The following is a 22517-nucleotide window of genomic DNA, read 5'->3' as shown; positions in this document are numbered from 1 at the left end:
AGATATTTGAGGCATCCAACAAGAACATGTTTAGAAGCACTTGCTTAGAGTACTTATTCACATGGCAGTATTTACTGAACAGCTACAAAGATTCCTTCCTTCCTTCCTTCATCCATTCATTCAATAAATATTTGTTGAAACTTTTAACCAAGCAAGAAGAACAAGACAGACAAAGACTCTGCCCAAAGGGAATTCTCCATATGCCTGGGAAAGGCAGGCAGTCACAAGCATTATATTATAACAAGTGTCCTCAATGTGCTGAATTAAACAAATGGATTGATGACAGGAATAATTATAAAAGGACACTTTTTCCTTGGGTGGTCAGAAAGGGTCTGGCCCTATCGTAGGGGTGTGTTTAAAGCTGAGACCTAAAGGTTGAGGGGAAGATAACCAAGCAGAGAATCTAGGAAGGAGTGGTCCAAGGAGATGAAAAAGCAGGCATAAGGCCCGACAAAGTCAGCTCTGTGTCAGGTACACAGTAGGTGCTCAGTCAATATTTACCGAGTCAGTGAGTAAATGCATTATCAGACCAAGGACGCTGGAGCATAGAAGGCAAGCAGAAGAGATGCCAGGTCATGAACAGAGTTTTAGGTCATAAGTGAGGAGTCTGGATTAACCAGTAACTTTACCAGTCTGCTCCCCCTTCCCCTCAGCCCCCTAACCTTTCCCACACCCAGCTCAAACCCTGATCTGAAGTAGCAGTCCTCAAGGTGTGGCCCCTGGGCCCCTGAAGTCCCTTGTGTCATTCAACATTTGTGTTCATAAGCTGACAAGAGCCATGCTTTCATCCATGAATTCATAATTTATGAATATGTAAATTATGATTGCTAAAACAATTTGTTTAAAAGGCTACTGTCTGTCCACTCGCGTCTCATCAGAAGCATCCCCTCCCTTCCCACGTAGTCTGGGAAATGTTTCCAAGTGGCAAAGAGAAGACGTTGTCCCCTGAGAAGTTATGGAGTGGCTGGTCCCAAATTCCTGGAATGCAGTAACCTCTAAAGCATATGCAGGATAAATAGGCTTAAAAGAAGTTGAGGAACTCCAAACAAAGATGAGAACAAAGAAGAAGAATGAGTCAATTTATTTATACTTTGCACAGTAGTTTCAAATAAACTCCTCATAGAAAAAACGACATCTGGCAACTTTCCCCAGTCCCACACCACCTTGAATCCATTACAATTCTCTCTAGTTTCTCTTATTAATGTAAGTGTTTTTTAAGAAGAAAAATGTAATCAGTAAAAGCCTGGGTTTAAAGTTTTCCTTGTTGTTTCATACCATATTAGTCCTTATGGGCTATTTAAGAACCACTAATTTGGGGGGGAACTCTGCTGTAAGCCTTAAGATTCTCCAAGAAAAAGAACTAGGAGTCATATAACTTTGGAAAAGAAATGCCCTGACTACTGGTCCTTTCCTTAGTGCTTTGCTAATGGTTCTTCATATACACTGATAGTAAAATAGATAAGTGATCACACATGACTCTAAATACACGTGCCTCTCTTTGGTAGATCAAAAATAAAAGAATCTTACTGGGGCACCTGGATGGCTCAGGTGGTTAGGCGTCCACCTCTCAATTTCAGCAGGTCATGACCTCACAATTCGTAAATTTTAGCTCCACATCGGGTTCTGTGCTGACAGTGCGGAGGCTGTTTGGGATTCTCTCTCTCCCTCTCTCTGACCCTCCCCTGCTTGTGTTCACATGCTCTCTCTTCTCAAAATAAATACATAAACATGAAAAAAAAAAAAAGAATCCTATTTAAAGAAACCATTTCTTCTGTTCCGAATTCCTATTTCCGAGGGCATTCTTAACGAATCACTTCTAATAACAGAATTTGTAAGCATCTAAACTGTTTTGTGAGGATATTTTGTGATTGCCTTGTTTGATTAGTGCTTTAAATTTTGCCTTTTTTTTTTTTTTTTGGTGCATTTGCCTACACCTAAGGATTATAGGTAGAATGTTAGAAAGTATATTGAAAATGGAATATAATTTTAGATTAACTTATACGGTACAGTAGGTTGTGGCATGTAGTATTTAAAAGAAAAAAAAAATTGTTAGCCAAACTTGGAGGAGACAGGATTTATAGTAGATTTCCACAAAGGACAGAAGGGTATTTAGTATATTTGGGTGAGAAGACTTCAACTCTGAGTGGCAATTTATGAGAAAATAGTATAAACCTCAATGAAAAGGGCAAAGCGAAAGATAGGCAGAAGTTAGAAAAGTGCAACTTACATGATGGATGAATTTAAAAGAGAGCAAAAAAAAAAAAAAAAATGTGACCAGGATGCTATTACCAGGCAAACCAACACCTAGATGGCACATTCAAGTTTCCAAAGATGCTTTAACATCTGTGACCTTATTCATTCTTCATAACAGCTCTGGGAAGTATTTAGAGTGATACAATTCCAGTTTTACAGACAAGGAAACCACATTGTTTTCTGAATACAGCAAGAAAAGAAAAAGATAATGTTGAAAAAAAAGCAATGAAGCCGCAAAAAGACTCACGTAAGGGCTGAGGGCAGCCTGTGGGCTGGCAGTATCTAATGGAGAGTGGAGGGGACCATCTCTGACGCTGCAGAAAGGCATGCCAGGCTGTGAAAAGCCATTGAACTTGGGGGCAAAATACAGAGGGCCAAAAAAGCTCTCTTGGAAGGCAAGTCACGTGGGCAGAGAAATAGGAAAGGTTCCTTCCATCTTCCCTGAAATGCGCACGTTTAGGTTTGACCTTTGAGTGTCTGCGAACTTGAAAAGGAAATCTGAGGTCTTGCAGATTTAAAGCCCGTAGAATCTCTGAAGGGGTAGGAATTTCATGTTTTCATTAAAAGATTTCTTAAGAACATATTTTCTAAAAAAATTGGAACAACGTTCCCTTTTCTGCTTATCCTCAGAGTAGATACAGTTGATATAGAAGTCAATAATATAGCTTTATGTATAAACTGCCTGTCAGAAAAAGAAGGGAATGTGACTTTCTTCTTATTGCTTTAGCTCCAGAGTATTCTGTTTTGAAAATTAAAACGTAAAATCTTATCTTTTTTGGCAGTTGTCAGGGATGACACCCAAGAAAAGCAACCGAGCATTATAAAAGTTGTTGCAATATTTTGCTTTTATCATCTGTGTGCAATTAAACATTTTTGCTCTTTGGTTATTAGGAACTCTTTTAAAAGCCATTTTCAGATACATGATCATTCAGGTACCCAGGCAGTTGCTAAAAAGCATAAAGTTAGTGCTGAAAACGGAGTAAATTCCAATTTTCGTTATATGTGTGGGAGCTGAGCCTTGCATGGTATTTTCCACAAAGGAGAGTTTTATTGCTTTCTTCTATTGCTTGGACAATTATGGATGAAACGGTTTTAACTACTGGATGGTCAGTGATGAAACTGCTTTGCGGTTTGCTTTGTGGGATGAACAACTGGGAGTGATTATATTTGTTCTTGGTCAGCACCATTTGCATCAGATTTAGGGAGGACGCCGACCTCTAGACAGGAGAAAGGGGAAAGTGAATGGCAGAGAAAAAAACAAAAAGGTCAAGTGGACAATGGACAAGATCCTGAGGGGGGGTGGGGGTCTTGTTCTGTCGCTGGTGTGTCAGGGGGGTGTGCACTGGGACAAGTGAGTGTTTTGAGGTGAGAAAGGCAAGAGCACTCTAATAAAAGGCTTCAGGAAGGACTGTAGGCGACCCAGGGAAATCTGCTGTGGTCAAGTTTAATCCTGGGAAAAGAGGCCCTAGAGAAAGCAGATGAGGAAGATAGGAAGGAAGATAGGGAGGGGGGAGGCGCTGGGCGTGGAGGGAGGTAGGGGGCGGAGGGGGGAGCTGGAAAGTGAGAGGGAGCAAGTACGGATCCTGGCTGCGACGGCAGGGAGGAGGGCCACTGGGTGGGAAAGAAGTGAAAGTCCGGGAGAGGAGGAGGAGGAGGCAGAGCTCGGTGGGGCCCGACGGGACCCCCGGGCCGCGGAGGCGGCGGCGCGGGGCAGTGGGCTGCGGTGGGCGACAGCGTGGCCCGCGTCGCGGGGGGGGCCCTCGTGGCAGCCTCGGGCGTTGGCTCCTCGGGGCTCCCTCCCTCGCCGGCGCATTGTTCCTTTGCCGGGAGACGAGGAAATTGCCTTTTGATTGCGGAAGTCCGCGGCCGGGGCCCGGGGCGAGGCAGCGCGGGTCAGCATGGCAGCGTGGGAAGGGCGGCGCGCCGCCTGCCCCCGCCGCCTCTCGCGTCCGCAGCCCGCCCGGGGCGGCAGCAGCAGCAGCGGCAGCAGCGGCGGCCCCTGTGCGTCGCCAGCCGGGAGGGAAGCGCTCTGCGCCCGCGGGGCGCGCTGAGCGCTCGCAACAGGTGGCCCCTCGCGCCGGCCGTCGGGGCTGCCCCGCGCCCCCAGCCCCTCTGCCGAGTCCGGGTGGTCACCGCCGAGCGCGATGCTGAGCCATGGAGCCGGGCTGGCCTTGTGGACCGCGCTGAGCCTGCTGCAGGTGAGTGGCCCGAGAGGGGTCGCGGGCGGACGCGCCCCTCCCCGCCGACGACCAAAGTCCCACTCCGCTGTCGGGTCGCCTGGGTTGTGTTTTGCAGAGGGAGACGGCAGGATTTCTTCCTCTCCTTTGGGAAGAAAGATCCTCTTCTGAGCCCCCAGCCGGACTGACAGCTCACACTACTTCAAAGGCGCAAAAGCCACCTTCTTTCTCCAGCTGTTCCCGGGAAAGAGCAGCTAGGGAGAAAGTTGCCACCCACCTTCTCCGCGGGCCTTTTCTCTGGCTGGAGGGCAAAGGGATGGGCCGAGGCTGGGGCTGAGGGCTGAGGAGGCGGCTTGGGGACCTTGCAGTGGACAAGTTCCTGGGCAGTCTAGACTGTGGGCTTCACCTGCCTCTGGTTCCTTTGCAGGCTGGACTGGGGGAGCCAGTGAGATGTAACGTCACCCTGACAGAGTCCAAGGTCTCCAGCCGGTCCGTGTCTCTCCAGTGGAGAACTTTGGGGTCACCCTGTAACTTCAGCCTCATCTATAGCAGTGACATGTCAGGGGTCGCATTGTGCCACCCCACGCGGATAGACAACATCACCTATGGATGTTACCCCAAGGATTTACAAGCGGGAACCATCTATAACTTCAGGATTGTGTCTCTGGATAGAGAAGAGAAAACTGTAGTCTTGCAAACAGGTAAGGGGCGACAGGTGCAGATGGACAGCCAGGCCACTCTGGGCTGAGCCCTGCCTTTTCAGGATGGTGTTTCATTTGAGTTCCAGGCATACAAAAATTAAAGGTAAAAATACCTGTGAAGATCAATATTGACCGAGATTTCTAGTTTCTTCAGATCTGGCCAGAAGCAGCTTGGTTGACTTTGAGAGATTTCCTTAGTGCCGAAGACAGCGGACTAGCCCTTTGAAGGGGAGCACAGCAGACAGGAGCTGTGGGCTTTGGGGGGAATTTGTTAAATTTGTTAAAATGATGTGGTTTGAGCTCCCATCACATTAAATTGTCAAGCCCTGGAATAATTTTAACTTAATGTTTTTAGAATAAATAATGGAAGTGCAATGATTAGGGATATGCCTTCCCTCAACTTAGTTTTATTTTTGGAACCAGGACATAAAATCTTCAGGAATAGAATAGAGCCATTCATAGGGGAGAATTGGTAAAATCCCATCAAACGAGGGCATGAAAATTAATTTGTATAACTTGAATAACTAAAACAGCATAATATCAGAGAAAGTCCTTCAGTTACTCTGGGCTTCAAATCATTTCTTTTCCTTGCACTTTTGGCAACCCTCGCAAGGAGTAAATGGTAAGAGTATATCTCTCCAGCCTCAGTTTTCTTGTCTGTAAAATAAGAGTGTCAGCCTTGGTCATTCAGGTCCAAGTTCTTACCAAGTGCCAATCACTTGGCACTTACCTCCTTACTCCTCTCAGCTACCCGGTAACTGTGCTCTAAATTCTCTAACAACTTGGCTGTTTGATGACGTCATCAGTCCTCCTTTTAACAGTATCTTTACTTGTTGCACTAGTGAAACTTTAAACTTTTATCCGGGAAGGTCAATTTCACAGAAAATTTCTGGAAGTCAAATTGTAGAAGTGTGTTGTCTTACTCCTAGTTCATGGTCAACCTGAACAAAGGTTACTTCCTGAGCTACAGTTCTTTAAAAATGTGTGAGAGCTTTCAGCTCTCAGAGCAGCTACAGCTGGGTCAGGAAATGTAGCTGGATTCGTGTAATAAGTCAGTCAAATATCAACTCTCTTATTTTTTCAAAGAAAAATTAAGAATGCCCAGTTATATCACTTGGCTTGCTTCAGATGAAACATCTAGATAATTTCTGAGATTTGCAGGAACTTAAATGGAAAAATTGGTTATGTTTTTGTATGGAATCAAAGACTGAAATCAACCACATAATGAGAACATTTTACAGACGTTAAGGGGCTGGGGTTTTAGTCATAAAGTTGTTGGTGTCTCAGTTTGTGAGGATGGTTTTGTGAACACTCAGATTGCTAACACTGTGACATTTATGGCATAGAACTTCCAGATGTGTATACTGCATTTGCTAAGATGTCTGTTGAATGGGGCAGAACGATTTTTAAAAATAGGAAAAGGACTCACTGTGGGTGTTACGAGTTAGAATGCGCTCCAAGTTTAATTATGCATGTAGGTGTTCCAAGTCCAGAGACATTTGTGAAATGTAAGACATATTTGCATTTTATTGACTATGTTGAGTTAAAAAAAAAGACTCCATTGGCATTCAGGCTTTCATCATTTTTCTTAAGGAGTTACTTTTTACAGTATCACAAATATACTTTTCACCACAAATTTTATGAGCTCCCTGATAAATGTGAAGAATGAAATTTGCAGGTGATGTTTATATAATGATATTTTCCCCCCATACTTATTTGTACAATGGTAGAAGGCTTAGGATTCTCTACCCTTTAAAAATAACTTAACTTACATAAACATTTTTTACTTAAGATATTTTTAAAATCTTTCAGGAAGGATTTTTTTGGTTGCCTGTTATTTGTTTTTTGTCATTGGTGCTTTCTATATTTTAAGGACACATGTGAATCTTTCATTTATTTGAGAGAAAGTATAGCAGTTCTCTAAATTGCCAGGCTATAGAGACGAACTCTACAAATCCTATTTTACTGTTAGTAAAGCAGGACCAACTAGTAGCATAATGTGAAGTCTGAGATACAACTTCAATCAAAAAAAAGCTACTCAAAATGTATTGGTCTTTCCTTATTCCATTTTGCCTGTCTTCTCAGTCTAGAATAAAACAGAATGAGAACAAGACATGATTTGACTAGAGATACAACAGTTGCTTAGATGATCTCTGTATCATTCCAAGTGTGATTTGTCTGATTATTTTTTCTGAGAAGTTGTCTAAAATAGCTAATTTATTGTCATGTAGACATGACCGTAAAGATAAAAAAGTTTTAACTAAATGGGAACTATTTCAGCAACAATCAGTTTTCACTCCAGATTTTAAGTCAGAATTGAAGAACACCCGTGGATTCAGCAAAGATTTATCAAGCATGGATCCTGCAGGGAATCATGCCAAGTAGTGACTGGTGCACTTATAAGGATGCTGAACAAAATGTGGTCCCAGCCCTTGCAGCCTTGTGCAGGGGTTGGAGAAGGTCATGATGAAGGTAGGAACAGAGCTTCATCACTTCTTTCCCAGATGAAGACCTTGCCTGCCTCGTGGATCCCACACTTTCATAATCATAGAGAAGACATTAGGCAGTTCTCAGGTTTCTTTAGTCATTAAATGGTTGATGCAACAGCCATAATAAGTTGAAAGCCAACTTATTTAGTTGTGAACTCACTGGAAATCAAATAATGAAGACAACAGATATGGAAAAATTCCAACACTTTTGTAACACTGTGTCCTCAGAGTCTAAGCAGAGAGCTACAGACTGGTAGCCCTTAGGGGTGTCTAGGTGTCTAATAAATTTGTTTCATTTGGCTCACGTAATGTTTTTGAAAAATCCAGATTATTTCACCAGCACTATAAATGGCAAATTTACAAAAATGCCAGCTTTATGGGTTCCCTTAAAACACTGGAAGATTTGGCAAAGCTAAACCGGTCTGCCTAGAACTCTCTAGAGCTAAGCTGTAGTTTCTCTCCTTTTAGATACCAATCCACTGGAATCCCCCTGGACCAGTTCTTTATTTCTGTACTTAAATGCATACTAAGGGCACTTGAGTTTATTTAAATGAAACTGTAGAGTTTTCATTCAGAACTTTTTGGGGGCTTTTATCTTCCCAGAAATAAGAAGTGGTTTTTCAGTATCTAAAATGGCAACCAGCACATCATATTCAATAAATATTGATTAAATGGATGGGTAGATGGATGAACAAATGGATAGCTGAAAGAAACATTTTTTCACCTTCCATTTCCAGACATCAGTTTGCTGGATAGATAGATAGATAGATAGATAGATAGATAGATAGATAGATATGAATGAAAGAGATGAATATTTCAGTAGGAGAATGTATATATACTAAAAATATGATCTGTTGGGTTATAGATAGTTATAGAGCCTTAGGGAAGTAGTCCAGTAGTAGAGAACTTTACTTATAGAAAGAATATCTTACTAGCACACGCCTTCTTGTTAGTCAGGTTCAGCTACTAAATAATCAGCCTAGAACAAAGAGTGAAAAACAATGAGCTCTTTTAATATGGCTAATTCATTTGTCTTTAGTACACTTCAGGAACTTTAATTACCAAATCACCATACCAGCTACTTATTTTCACTTCACAATGTTTTACTTTTACCAGGGACCCTATGACAAAATACCAGACCAAATGCCTTAAATAACAGAAATGTATTTTCTCACAATTCTGGAGGCCAGGAGTCCTAGCCCAAGGTGTCAGCAGCTTTTTTTCTGAGGAATCTCTAACTGGCTTGCAGATGCCCACCTTTTTGTCGTGTCTTCTCATGTTTGTTCCGTGTCCGTGTTCTCTAAGGACACCAGTTATATTGGATTAGGGCCCACCCTAACAACCTCGTTTTAACTTCATTACCTTGCTGAAGGCCTTATATTCACATACAGTCACATTCTGAAGTACTGGGGGGTTCGGGCTTCAACACCTGAATTTTGGAGGGACACAATTCAGTCCATACACTTACAGAGCTTTAAACATCAGCCAATACTTCTCAATAATGTCTGTAAGATACTTGCATCAAAATCTTTTGCAGAACCTCTTATAAAAGCATATATTATTGGCTTATACCCCACATGTAACAAATTTAGAAGGAGTGGAGGCTAGGGTGTCTGATTTTGAACAAATATCACAGTGAATCAATGTACAATGAAGTTCAAGAGCTATTGACATAGTTTTTCTTTTATTCACTGGCATTAAGATTCTGGTACCATTCCTCCCTATGTATGGCTAAATCTATAATACCTAAGAATATTTATTATCTTTCCCAGGAAGAAAATAATACTCTAATATTTGTCTTGTGCTTTTATAGTACACAAAAGACTCTTACTAACTTTATTTAGTAGATAAAAGTATAAAATGTTTAGATTAGAGGCAGTTGGGTGGTTCAGTTGGGTAAGTGTCCAACTTTGGCTCAGGTCATGATCTCACAGTTCATGAGTTCAAGCCCCATGTCAGGCTCTGTGCTGACCGCTCAGAGCCTGGAGCCTGCTTCACATTCTGTGTATGTGTGCCTCTCGCTGCCCCTCCCCTGCCCGTGCTCTGTCTGTCTTTCTCAAAAACAAACATGTTTAAATATGTTTTAAAAGAGTATAAATTATATATTATACTAACCATATATTGTTTAATTTTATTTTTAGGGAGTATTGTGAAGGCGTAGGTTGCATAATGCTTGAGAGCTCAGTTTAAAGGCAGCCTCCTCCATCACTTACTAGTCAAGTTGCCTAGAGTAAGTTACTAACCTCTCTAGGACTTTTTCCTAACTTATAAAATGGGGATGATAATAAAAATAACACCTACTTCATAGGGTCATTTTGAGGTTTTATTTGGTTCGTACATAAATTCTAGAATAGTTTTGTCACATACTAAGTGCATAGTAAGTTTACTATTATTACTTTAAGGTTGGAGGTGAGACGGATATTCATGAGAATTAAAAGTCACACAGCTAGTATATAATAGACCCAGAACTTGAACACTCATTTGCTGACTCCATTCCAATTCTTTCCACTACTCTGCAGAAAGGATATAATTTTTAAGTTGGTATTAGTTCTTTCAAATTACCATATAATATTGTTACTACTTTTCAAGTCAACTTTTAAGGAAGAAAAAATACATTACAAAATACCTAAAATCTGTGTATATTTAGCCTACACAAGGATGGAATCATGATTAAAAGCATTTTAGTGTGAAGAAATTATAAACAGCTATTGATTTTTTAATTGTGTAGAACTTTTGGTGATGGATTTCAATATTTAGCAATCAGCCATGGGCTGTCTATTTATTTCAGGAATTCTAAGGTCAAGCTGAGCTATGAACATGGAATGAACCAACCTAGTTCTCTGAACTTAATCTTCCTTTGAGTGTTTAGGAAGCTTCCTCCATTAGTCTGCCTTTGTCCCCTCCATTAGTCTATTGGTGGGCATGGCATTCTACAGGTTAGCTAGAAAGACATAAAATCTCATTTGTCAGACAGAATAAGAGAAGAACAAAGAAGCATTTTTTCACCTTCCATTTCCAGACATCAGTTTGCTAGAATACCCCTGAAGGTTAATGGCTAATATTGACACCTTTCTGACTTTGTAAAAGAAATCAAGCCCGTTCAATGTATACGAACGTACAGAAATGAAGATGAATATATGTCCCTAAACATATAACATGCAATTAAAGGTAACATGGTAGGGGCGCCTGGGTGGCTCGGTCGGTTGAGCGTCCGACTTCGGCTCAGGTCACGATCTCGCGGTCCGTGAGTTCGAGCCCCGCGTCCGGCTCTGTGCTGACGGCTCAGAGCCTGGAGCCTGTTTCAGATTCTGTGTCTCCCTCTCTCTCTGCCCCTCCCCTGTTCATGCTCTGTCTCTCTCTGTCTCAAAAATAAATAAATGTTAAAAAAAAGTTTTAAAAGGTAACAGGGTAGGTTTACATATAGATTTCCAGGAATTTTTGTTTTTGGTTTTGCTTTCTTCCTTTTTTATGGGAAAACTCAAACATGTAAAAAAGTGAATGGAATAATATAATTAGCTACCATGTTCTCATCACCTACCTTCCATAGTTACCAACTGATAGCCAATCTTATTTCATCTATAGCTCCACCCACTCCCCCACCCCATATCATTTTGATGCAACCTAAGTCATCATTTGATTCCCTTTATACATCTTTTAGTATGCATTTCTGAAAGGATTCCTTTTAACATAACCACAATATCATTTAGGTACCTAGCATTAAAAATAATTCCTTACTAGCTACATGTCCAAGGTTTGGAGGCACGCATGAAGTGATAGCTCATGAATTTCTACCCAGGAGAGGCTTCTGGGCAGCCATCTGATTGGAAGGAAAGGCCAAGGGACTTCTTTTGATGCAGCATTTATATAGCACTTTAGATAATATTGAGAAAGCCTCATTTGTTAATATCAAAGGGTTGGAGTGGGGCTGCTGAAGGATAGCAATCGGATGGCAGTGTTAACTCTCCATCGCTTGTCAGGGCACCCTCACATGTCAGCAGGGGCATGGTTCTCTGGTGCTCACTAGGAGTGCCTTAGTTTAACCTGTTCTCTCACTCTGTAACACCCTTTCCTCTCTCTGATTTCTAAGTCCTACTTATGACCTTCCCAACTTGCTCATATTCATTTCCTTCATAAAGCCAACCTCTGAGACCTTAGCCCTTAGATATCAGTCTCCATTTCCACATTTAGTGTTGTTGCTGTCCTGTATTACTCTTTATTATTATTATTATTATTATTATTATTATTACTATTACTTTTAATTGTTCTTTAAAGTTGATTTATTTATTTATTTTGAGAGAGAGAGAGAAAGCATGTGCAAGCAGGAAAGGGGCAGAGAGGGAGAGAGAGAATCGCAAGCAGGCCCCGCACTGCCAGCCTAGAGCCCAATGCAGGGCTCAAACTCATGATCCATGAGATCGTTACCTGGGCCGAAATCAAGTGTCAGACACCCAACTGACTGAGCCACCCACGCGCCCCTGGCCTGTGTCACTCTTAACAGCAAGAAAAGCAGCAACATTAATACCGACTACCATTTACTGAGAGCTCGCCACATGCCGGGGCTGCACTTAACATTTACCTCCATTACCTCTTAACACCTACAACTCTGTAAAGGAGGTGTTTTTCTCTTTCACAGATGGGGAAACTGAGCATCAATGAGTTTAAACAACTTTTTGTTTAAAGTCACAGTTGTAAGTGACCGTGATGGGATTTGGACCCAAGTCTAGTCTGACATCAAAGTCACCCTCCCTAATTATTTACCTTTTGCTTACCTTTTCCACATACGTCTTGAGTGCCTGAGAGACTGTAGACTCTCAGAAGAGCATCTACCACCTAACGTACCTAGGGCCAAATACGATGTCCCTCACAGTCTGGCATCCAGCACTGCCGTTGATGATGATGTAAATCACTGCGAACACTGCTTTGATTTCCCTTTCAGGGCTATTAAAACTTGGAAAGTTGTTACTACTTGAACTTCACATCTAGTGTGTCAAGTTGACAAAGTCAAATGCATGTCACTCTGATGTGCTGTCGCAATACAGTATATCCTCTTAAAATAAGCCGGGAAGCTGACAGTAGTCATACAGCAACAACCACAAGGTAGAAGAGAATTACCTCTCTATAATTGTATGTAATGAGCCACAGATTCTGAGCAATTGCTTTTTCATTTTGTTTTCCTGCTCATTTTCAAACACCCGCACCAAGGGATGCTCTGTGGCTTTTGGTGCCACCCTTGACTTCCATGAGAAAATTCCCAATTATTTAATAAGAATAGATGGTGTTCATTCCATTTTATGTAGAGTTCTACAGTCTCCTGGCCACCCTGCTTTTAACTAAAATAGTGTCCCAATTCTGTGAAGATACAGAAATGGACCCTGTAACTACTAAAAAGATAGATCTCTTGGCCTAGAGTTAGTGGGTGGTAAAAGATAAGGCAGAGAGGTGGGGAATGATATCCTATTGGCAGAGACCCTGAGTCCCTATGGAGAAACTTAAACTTCATCTCCTGAAACGATCTTGGTGCTATAAGATGGATGAGGGTGGTGATGGGGAAGATAGACAGAGAGATTATTTGGCAACAGTAGAGGAAAGACAGGAAATAAAGAAGGCACCCAGAAAACTCTGGGAGCAGTTCAGACACAAGCAATGAGATCCCAGGTAAAAAGAGTAAGGTTAGGGAACAACAAAACAAACAAAACAAACAAAAGGAACAATCAAGAAAAATTATTTTTCAAAAAAGTCAGTATAACTTTTATAGCCACAGAATTAGATTTAGGTGTGGCTAGTGTTATTATTCATTTTATCTCGGCCACAATACTCAAGCCACCAAATGGAAGTTCTGTAAGTTTACCTATTATTTTCCATAGACATCTGGTTTGATTGCTTTGTTATTTTACTGAATATGCATTCAAGACATTGCCCACCCTAGGACAGCTAGAAGGAACTTGCAGCCAGGTGTTAGAATCTCAGCTGTACTACTTGTTACCTATATGATATAAATGAGTCACTTAACATCTCTGACTTCCTATTCCAACTGAGAAAGCACATTGTAAATTACCAGATCTTACATAGATACACTGTGATACTATCGTGACTTCAAGAAAAGCTTTTGGTACTAAACCTGGGATTGCCTGCACTCTTGTTTTAAGGTTGAATTTATTTCCAAAATAAATATTATCATTTCAAATTCTAAACACTCTGGACATTCCTATATCAACAGATAATAATGTTGTAGTGGCCATACAAAATAATTTTTAGGGAGGTATTGTTAACTTGCATTTTTTATATGTGAGTTTCACCTTCTTCCTAAGTCCCATTTTTTAAAAAGGGAAACAAAGAATTCATTTTGGTTCAGAAATATAGCTAAACTTCATCTTTTCCTCTAAGAACAGAAAAATTGGGTTGACATCAAGCCCACTTAGAAATTATCGGGCTTCCTGTTACTGATAGATTCATTCAAATGTAACAGATGAGTATCACAGAACATTTGGCTGTCCATATTCCAGGTCTGTTTGCAACTAAGAAGGACAAAGATGTCTTAAATTTATAGCTAATGATAAATTGTGATATATTAAGATGAAATTATTGATTTATGGTTTTTGACTGTTCTTGTAGTTTATAAAACTTAACTAGTTACTGTATATATGAGAGTGATACATGGAAAAACCAGAAAGGCTATAAATGTACATATGTGTGCACTGATACCTGTAGCCATCAGCATGAATTACATAAGTCAAGTAGGGTTTTCTAATTACATACAAACTGTCACATGATCAAAAGATTGCATACATATAACTAAATTTTCAACTAGCATTAGAAATCTCTTGCATTCATATATATGTATATATGTGACATTCATTTGCATGTATATATGAAATTAACACCCCTTTGGAAGTATCTTAATTTGTTTCTAATAAAATATTGAAAAACAATCCTTTTTAATACAGCAGAGTTTTTCTCGGGCTTAGATTGAAAAGCAGTCTGAAAACTATTTAACTTCTGCAGCATCTGGGGCAATAGTGGACAAGTGCCAGCACAGGACTTTATCGCGGTATAAATGGGGTTTTAAGTGTTTGTTTCCAGTGCAGGTTCTCGCAGCCCAGGCACTTCCCAGTCTCATTGTTCCTTTGTTCTAGCGGATGTACAAAGGATTGACTGTTTTGTTTTCTGGCTCAGAGAGATTAGATAAAGCCTGCATTTCTGAACTTCACCCTCTAGGCACGCAACCTTAAAATTCATTTCTATAGCTTATATTTTGCAGATTATATGTGGTTTAGATGATACTGATCACACCATTATTGTCTTTAACCTTCATCTGGCTTGGAGACAGATGACAGTATTGATCTCCTTTGAGCTATCGCTGGAAAGCAGCTGTCCCTCGCATCCTTGTCCTTAAAATGCCTCTTCAGCAAAAATGTGCCATCTCAACTATGACAAGGTTGTTCTTGAGTTTCGTTGGGAACTAGAATCTCCTGGTAGTGAAGTACCTTATTCTTGCCAGGCAACAGAAAACTTTCTGTGAGCGGAAATTATGTTCATTCTTTTTGTTAAGATGTCCTTAATTATAGACCATTATGTAGGATAGGAAATTTAAATAATATTGCCAGGGGGCGAAAAAAAGCTACAGTTTTTCTCCAAGAACCTATAAACTAGAATCATCTTGGGAATTTTTTTATTTTATCTTAATGGTGAGAAAGTTAGGTCATGGGAATTAACTGATAAGATTGTATCAAGTTTTTTATATGAAGAAGGCAAGTAAGGCTGTTAGTTTAGTTTTTAAAAATTGTATTCTACTTCTGCCTCCATTTTATCAGTGATTCAGAGGAAATTTTTTTTATGATCAAGTGTAAGTTTATATTGAGTGCCCATTCTGTGTCAGGTAAAACCTGCTTTACACCTCAAAACATCCGAGAATGTAGGTATTATTATAATCCCCAGATAGATGGGAAAGCAGAGATTTAGATGGATTAAGCGACTTGTACAAAATCTTCTGACTGATACATGATGGAGCCTAGGATTTGAACTGAGTTCTGTCGGACTCCAAAGCCCACATTCTCTGCTACTGCATTTCCCTGCTTCCATGACAAGATCTCCTGTTTATAGAAATAGTAACAGGAGCTAACAATGAATACTTACTATGTGCCAGACACTGTTCTGAGTGCTCTAGAGAAAACCCTCAATTTAATCTTCATAAACAGGGGCACCTGGGTGGCTCGGTCGGTTAAGCATCCAACTCTTGGTTTCGGCTCAGGTCATGATCTCCTGGTTTAGTGGGTTTGGGCCCCATGTTGGGCTCTGTGCTGACAGCATGGAACCTGCCTGGGATTCTCTCTCTTCCTCTCTCTGTCACTTCCCCAGTCACACTATCTCTCTCTCAAAATAAATAAATAAACTTAAAAAAAAAATTTTTAAATCTTCGTAACTATCTTGCCAAAAAGATAGTAGTATTATCAGCATTGCACGGATGAAACAGTGAGGCGAGGGGAGGTTAAGGAATTGCCTGAAGTACACAGCTACAATGCAGGAGAACCAGATTCAGGTCCAGGCTGCCAGACTACAGAGCCTACACCCTTTGGGTGAACCTCTGCTGTGCTTGGGTGTAAACCACATAACTTGCGTTTTGGGCTCTCTGGGTTACTGATGCCTTGGCTTCCTTGTCAACTGACATTTATATTATTATTAGTTCTTGTATTATAAAATGTTAGGTGGCTTGTGGGTTTTTTTTTTTTTTTTTTTTTTTTTTTTGCAGTACGATGCAGTCCTATAAACCACAGCATAAAACACACACATGAAAAGACATTAGATTAACCACAGGCTGTATTTAGCTTACGTGTGGTATCTGTAGGTGACCCATAGATAGTCTTCTGAGTTGGCTGGCCATAAATGTCTTGTTGATCTAGATTAAGATCACCTTGTTCCTATTTGTATTAATGTTAGTCACAAGCAAACACCTTCTTAAAACATATACTGTTCTAAAAAGATTCTAGAATCTGAAGTTTCAGAGTAAAGTTTCAGAGTTTTCATGAGTAAAATGTAATTTGCCAAGTGTAGGGAAGAACTCAGATCTCTATAGCTGTGCCACTAAAACATCTGACCTGGCTTTGAGTTTTAGCCTCCAATATCTTGATCCGACTTTCTAGATCAAGAACCAGTTTGGATTTCTGAAAATTGCTCATATGTAAATGTCTCTCAATGTTGCTATTCCCTGCATTCAGAGTAGGGAGAGACTTATTTCTCAGATGGTCCCACTGCATCATACAATGGCAGGTCACCAAACACTATTGACTTAGTTCCTGATGTAAGGACAGGTGGCTCATCCTACTTCAAGTTCCACAGTGAAGATTCAATACACAGGAAATGGGATATGGGACTCCTCAAACTCGCCCATGGTTTTGAGAGTTGAAACTAAGTGAACAGCTGGGTGCAGGACTAACCCTCTCCACCTTCTCTGGAGGCTTTAGCAGCTCCAAAATGTCCTAGAATGCAAGTTGAGAACATGTAAGGAATCCCAGCTGTTGGAAGAATTCATTTCGATGAGCAAGCCTAGGCGAGGCTCATAATCAGGTCTGTATCTTTTGCAGTTTTCTGATGTTTAAAAACAATCCAAAGTTGTGCCACCTGGGAGGCTCAGTCAGTTAAGCTTCCGACTCTTGGTTTCGGCTCAGGTCATGATCTCATGATTCGTGAGGTCGAGCCCCACATCAGGCTCCATGCTGCCAGTGCAGAGCCTGCTTGGGATTCTCTCTCTCCTTCTCTCTGCCCTCCCCCTGCTTGCACATGCGCTCTCTCTCTTTATCTAAATATATAACCTTTAAAAAAAAAAAACAACTAACGTTATGTATACTTAACCCCCCAAATCCACAACCTAAAAAATAAAATGTTCAGGGGCACCTGGGTGGCTCAGTTGGTTAAGTGTCCGACTCTTGATTTCAGCTCAGGTCATCATCTCATGGTTTTTGAGTTCGAGTCCTACATCGGGCTTCGTACTGACATTGTAAACGAACAAACAAACCAAAAAAAGTTCAGTACAAATTTCAAAATTATTTCCTAATGTCTGTATTTTCTATAAGATTTTTGGTATTTCTCCAGGCATAGCCTGGATGTTTGTCAGTGTGTGGAAAGTGCAAAACTTGCAAGCCAAAGAACGTAGAACCTTTCATGGAATTCTAAGCTCAGAACTTTCTTAACAAAGAAGCCTTATTCAGAAAAAGAAGTGTATCTGACTAGTAGCTAAGTGGGTTTCTTTTTTTAAATGAAATGGTAAGTTTGAAAGTGGAGCAAAATGCCAATTTGTTTCATGGGCAGCAGATTCTCAGAGTCTTTAAGGAAAATGAATCTGTGTTACAGCAAACTAACATGTATTTGCACAAGTCTTTAGGCCATGTCATCTTTGCGGGTTTTTGCCTTGCAGATCCTTTACCTCCTGCTAAGTTTGAAGTCAATAAAGAGAAGACTACTTCAACCAGTCTGCATGTTTGGTGGACTCCTTCTTCTGGAAAAGTCACCCGCTATGAGTTGGAGTTATTTGACAATAGCCACAAGGTACAGGAGACCCAAATTCAAGAAAGTACTTCCTGGAATGAACATACATTTTTTAACCTCACTGCTGGTAATAAATACAATATTGCCATCACAGCTGTTTCTGGAGAGAAACGTTCCCTTACGGTTTACACCAATGGATCAACAGGTAAGACCGCTTATAGATAGTCGAGTATTTAACACAGTAAATTGAAGAGATAAAAGTAAGAACGCCCCCCAGACCAAAGACGATAGGTAGATAAGTAGACAGACAGACAGACAAATGCTGTGCAGTGCAGTGGGTAGACTAGACTGAAAATAAGGAGATGTGGCTGCGCTGCTAGCTTGCTGGTTGATTCTGAACAAGTCCTGGAACTTCTCTGGGACTGGAATTTTCTCCAAAATTAAGTAGGCGTTTCCTAATGGCCTTTCTAACTCAAATCTTAGGCAACAGCATTTTCTGCCTCAAGTTCTCAGTTTGTAATAAAACTTATTTTTTAAGTGTTTTCATCCTTTGTATATTCTTTTCAGAACATCAAGTCATGACGTTTCCTAAATATTCCGACACCCAGAACGAGTTTTTACTCGCCCCCACACGTCCCGATGTCAATGACACACTCCACCTCCTTCCATGAAGTACCATCCTTCTCACGATGCCCTGTCCTCTCGTTTTCTCTCCTGCTTTCTTGCTGTATTTCTGTTTTTGGTCTTGCATAGTTCTTCCCTTTCTTTTCCCTTTGCTGCTATGCCATATCATAGTTCATTGGCAAAAATTACCTTCATACCTGTCAACTGGGTAAACTATGATGTGACTTTAGGCGCGGACTTTGAAAAGAGCATTAATCCAGGCTCCAGTGAAATTTCAAGAGTGCTGTTTTCATTACTTATTATACAAATTAGATGTACAGAGAAGCATACATAAATGTGTCATTTTGAATTAAATGTGTCTATGTCTTCTCTAAGGAAATTATCAATGACCCTTTGGCAATGCATTTTATGTCCCTAGTGCCGTCTCCAGTGAAAGATATCAGTATTTCAGCCAAAACCAATTCTCTCTTGATTTCCTGGTCCCATGGCTCTGGGAATGTGGAAAGATACCAGCTGACGCTCATGGATAAAGAGACCCTAGTTCATGGCAGTGTTGTGGACAGACATGCTACTTCTCATACTTTCCACGGACTGACACCTGGCCACCTCTATAACCTGACCATTGTGACTGAGGCTGCAGGGCTGCAAAACTACAGATGGGCACTGGCCAGGACGAGTAAGTTCCACTAACCAGCTGAACAAGAATAAAGCTCAAATCAAGGAAATGTTTAATAACCAAGGATTATTAAATTATTTGAATAATGGCAATATGGGACAAATTGAAATTCTTATGTTACAGAAGGCCCTTAAGATGTACCCACTTTTCTACTCAGAGAAAGAGAGATTCCCTTTTGTTCTAAATTTTAGATGAGCCCTTGGCAACATTCTCAAGTACAGAGTTAACCGCTGATATAGTCTTAGCTTGTCTTTTTAGTATTCTGATCTCTTTGGTAAGGATTCCTACTTCCTTCTCTTAAATAAGCATCCTCTGCCCTGTGACATCACTCACAATGAGCCAAGATTACCTTTCTCAGTGCTATACAAAGACCTGCTCCTGTGAAACATCCGTTTCTTAAACCCAGTGTCCAATAAAACATGCCCTGAGACCCAAGGCTACAGGAGCTATACTCACAGCCTAACATAGCCGGATAAACTAATCTGTGCTAAGTGGTTTTGTTTTTTAAATTTTTTAAATGTTTTATTTATTTTTGAGAGAAATAGAGACAGAGTGAGAGCAGGGAGGGGCAGAGAGAGAGGGAGATACAGAATCCAAAGCAGGCTCCAGGCTCTGAGCTGTCAACACAGAGCCCGACATGGGACTCAAACTCACAAACTGTGAGACCATGACCTGAGCCGAAGTCAGACGCTCAACCAACTGAGCCATCGAGGTGCCCCAATCTGTGCTAAGTTTTAATGAATATTTCATCTACACATTCGTTCTATTCATTCATTTGTTCAGTATCTATCGAGTGTAAACTATATGCTAGGCATTGTGGATATAATAGTGTCTAACAAGGCCAAAGTCTTTGCCATTTGGAGCTTACATTCTAATGGATTCTAATGCTTCTGGTGGGTCTAATAAATTCCTTCTTTTGGTAAGCTATTCCCTCTCTTGAGAAACTATCTACTTTTAAGAGAAACTTTTAAGTATGTAGTGACTTAGAAATTATTCTAATAGGGAGAGTTCTTGGAACTACAAGAGATTGGTGAGAAAGATATCTGGGGGCACCTGTACATTTACATACCCTTCATATCACACCTCAAAAGATGTATAAACATTCCCAACAAATATGTATCATATATCCTGGGCCAGCCTTGGCTGGCTCAGTTGGTGGAGCATGTATCTCTTGATCTCAGGGTTGTGAGGGTAAGCCCCACAATGGGTACGAGATTGCTTAAAAATAAAATCTTTAGGTGTGCCCAGGTGGCTCAGTCGGTTAATTATCTGACTCTTAATTTTGGCTCAGGTCATGATCTCGTGGTTCATGAGTTCAAACCGCGCATCGGGCTCTGTGCCAACCATGCATGGTCTGCTTGGGATTCTCTGTCTCCCTCTCTCTGCCCCTCCCCTGCTTGCTCTCCATCTCTTTCTCTCAAAATAAATAAACGTTAAAAAATTTTTTTAAATAAAATCTTTTTTTAAAAGTACCATATATCTTAAGAGTTATTAATGTATATCAAGAGCAAATTATACTTATCACTGGCTTATGCAAAATCAGTGTGATGTGCCCATTTTTAAAATGAAACATTTTTGTTTTGTTATTAGTGAAGCCCAAAATTATGACATAGCCAAGAGGTAGAAAAAGTATTCACCAAAGTGTTTCTCTTTTGTAATCATTTTCCTTTGATGAAATAATGACACCCCTCTTGAGCTTTAACTTTATCATGATTTTATATGAAAGATAGCATATTTTTAGCACACAAAATTTTGTGATGGCCGATGAGTTGACCAATCTATTTATTATGTACTTGCTATTATTAAATACATAAATATGGGAAGAAATTAGGCAGATGACAGACTTCTTTGAGCATTCCAAGACGTCATTTGCCAGTGAAGATCCCTAGGCTCAGTGAGATACACAGAGCTGTCCAGGGTTGCCCAGCTGACTAATGGCCACGTCTGAGCCAGATTCCAGGCTCCTGACTCCAATCTTTGTGCTCTTTCCAACAGCCAGACAGCCTTTCTTTGATTTTGCAGTATTATTTTTGCTAGTGAAATTGTTGTTTTCTTCTGAGCAGGGAGTGCGGCTTGCAGGGATTAAAGTACAGGTCAAAATTTGGCCATAAGACTGGTCCAATATCCTGAGTTAAAGTGTCTTTTCCTTTCTTCTTATTTAGCCCCCATGGAAGTCTCAAATCTGAAGGTGACAAATGATGGCACTATGACCTCTCTAAAAGTCAAGTGGCAAAGACCTTCTGGAAATGTGGATTCCTACAACATTACCCTGTTTCACAAAGGGGCTATCAAAGAATCCAGAACACTAGGACCCCGGGTTACTGAAACTCAATTCAAAGACTTAACCCCTGGAAGACTTTACCAAGTTACTATCAGCTGTGTCTCCGGTGAATTGTCTGCTCAGAAGATGGCAGTGGGCAGAACAGGTGAGTGTAGGGCTCCAGAATATTCCTTGGTTGTCCAAATCATTGTCTGATCCATCTTAGATCCATTCATCAGGGCAAAATAAGTTCACGATTTGGGAAATATGGTCTACGTGACTGAGGGTGCCTACGGGCCAGGGCCCCATATATGGAGGAAAGCAGAGGGTTAACTGCATTCCTCTGAGTTATTTAAGCAAATGTGTTTGGAATGGTTCCTGAATGATGTGCCTAACTGGCTGTGCCTTGTGCTATTTCATGTCACAGCACTTAAGTAGCATAGATGCATTAGCATTGATACTAATGAATAAGACGTTTCTGATCAACTCTTTTTTTTTTTTTTTTTTAATTTTTTTTTTTTTTCAACGTTTATTTTATTTTTGGGACAGAGAGAGACAGAGCATGAACGGGGGAGGGACAGAGAGAGAGGGAGACACAGAATCGGAAACAGGCTCCAGGCTCCGAGCCATCAGCCCAGAGCCCGACGCGGGGCTCGAACTCACGGACCGTGAGATCGTGACCTGGCTGAAGTCGGACGCTTAACCGACTGCGCCACCCAGGCGCCCCTCTGATCAACTCTTATAGTGAGGGCCAGTTAGCACTTAATCATGTTTTCCATAAATTATTTTATTAACTTATGCAACCAAACATTTATCCAGTGCCTCCTATGTGTAAATTTCTGTGTGGTGAGTTTGGGA

The 22517-nt window shown here is 40.8% G+C and overlaps 1 protein-coding gene across 3 annotated transcripts in view; it reads left to right on the top strand.

The window, feature by feature from the left end:
- Positions 1-22517, top strand: part of PTPRB (protein tyrosine phosphatase receptor type B) — a 114527-nt gene that overhangs the window by 24918 nt on the left and 67092 nt on the right. For 2 of the 3 annotated variants that reach the window (XM_042947169.1, XM_042947168.1), the window contains exons 4-7: positions 4858-5131; positions 18029-18304; positions 19142-19399; positions 21562-21825. In XM_042947169.1, coding sequence (XP_042803103.1) covers positions 4858-5131; positions 18029-18304; positions 19142-19399; positions 21562-21825 — 1072 coding nt within the window. Of the gene's footprint in view, positions 1-4287; positions 4452-4857; positions 5132-18028; positions 18305-19141; positions 19400-21561; positions 21826-22517 lie in introns of those variants that run through there. The other variant, XM_042947170.1, reaches the window with a different exon arrangement.

The sequence above is a fragment of the Panthera leo genome, chromosome B4, assembly GCF_018350215.1.
Source record: "Panthera leo isolate Ple1 chromosome B4, P.leo_Ple1_pat1.1, whole genome shotgun sequence".
Classification (NCBI taxonomy): domain Eukaryota; kingdom Metazoa; phylum Chordata; class Mammalia; order Carnivora; family Felidae; genus Panthera; species Panthera leo.
This window is presented reverse-complemented; position numbering and strand designations above follow the sequence as displayed.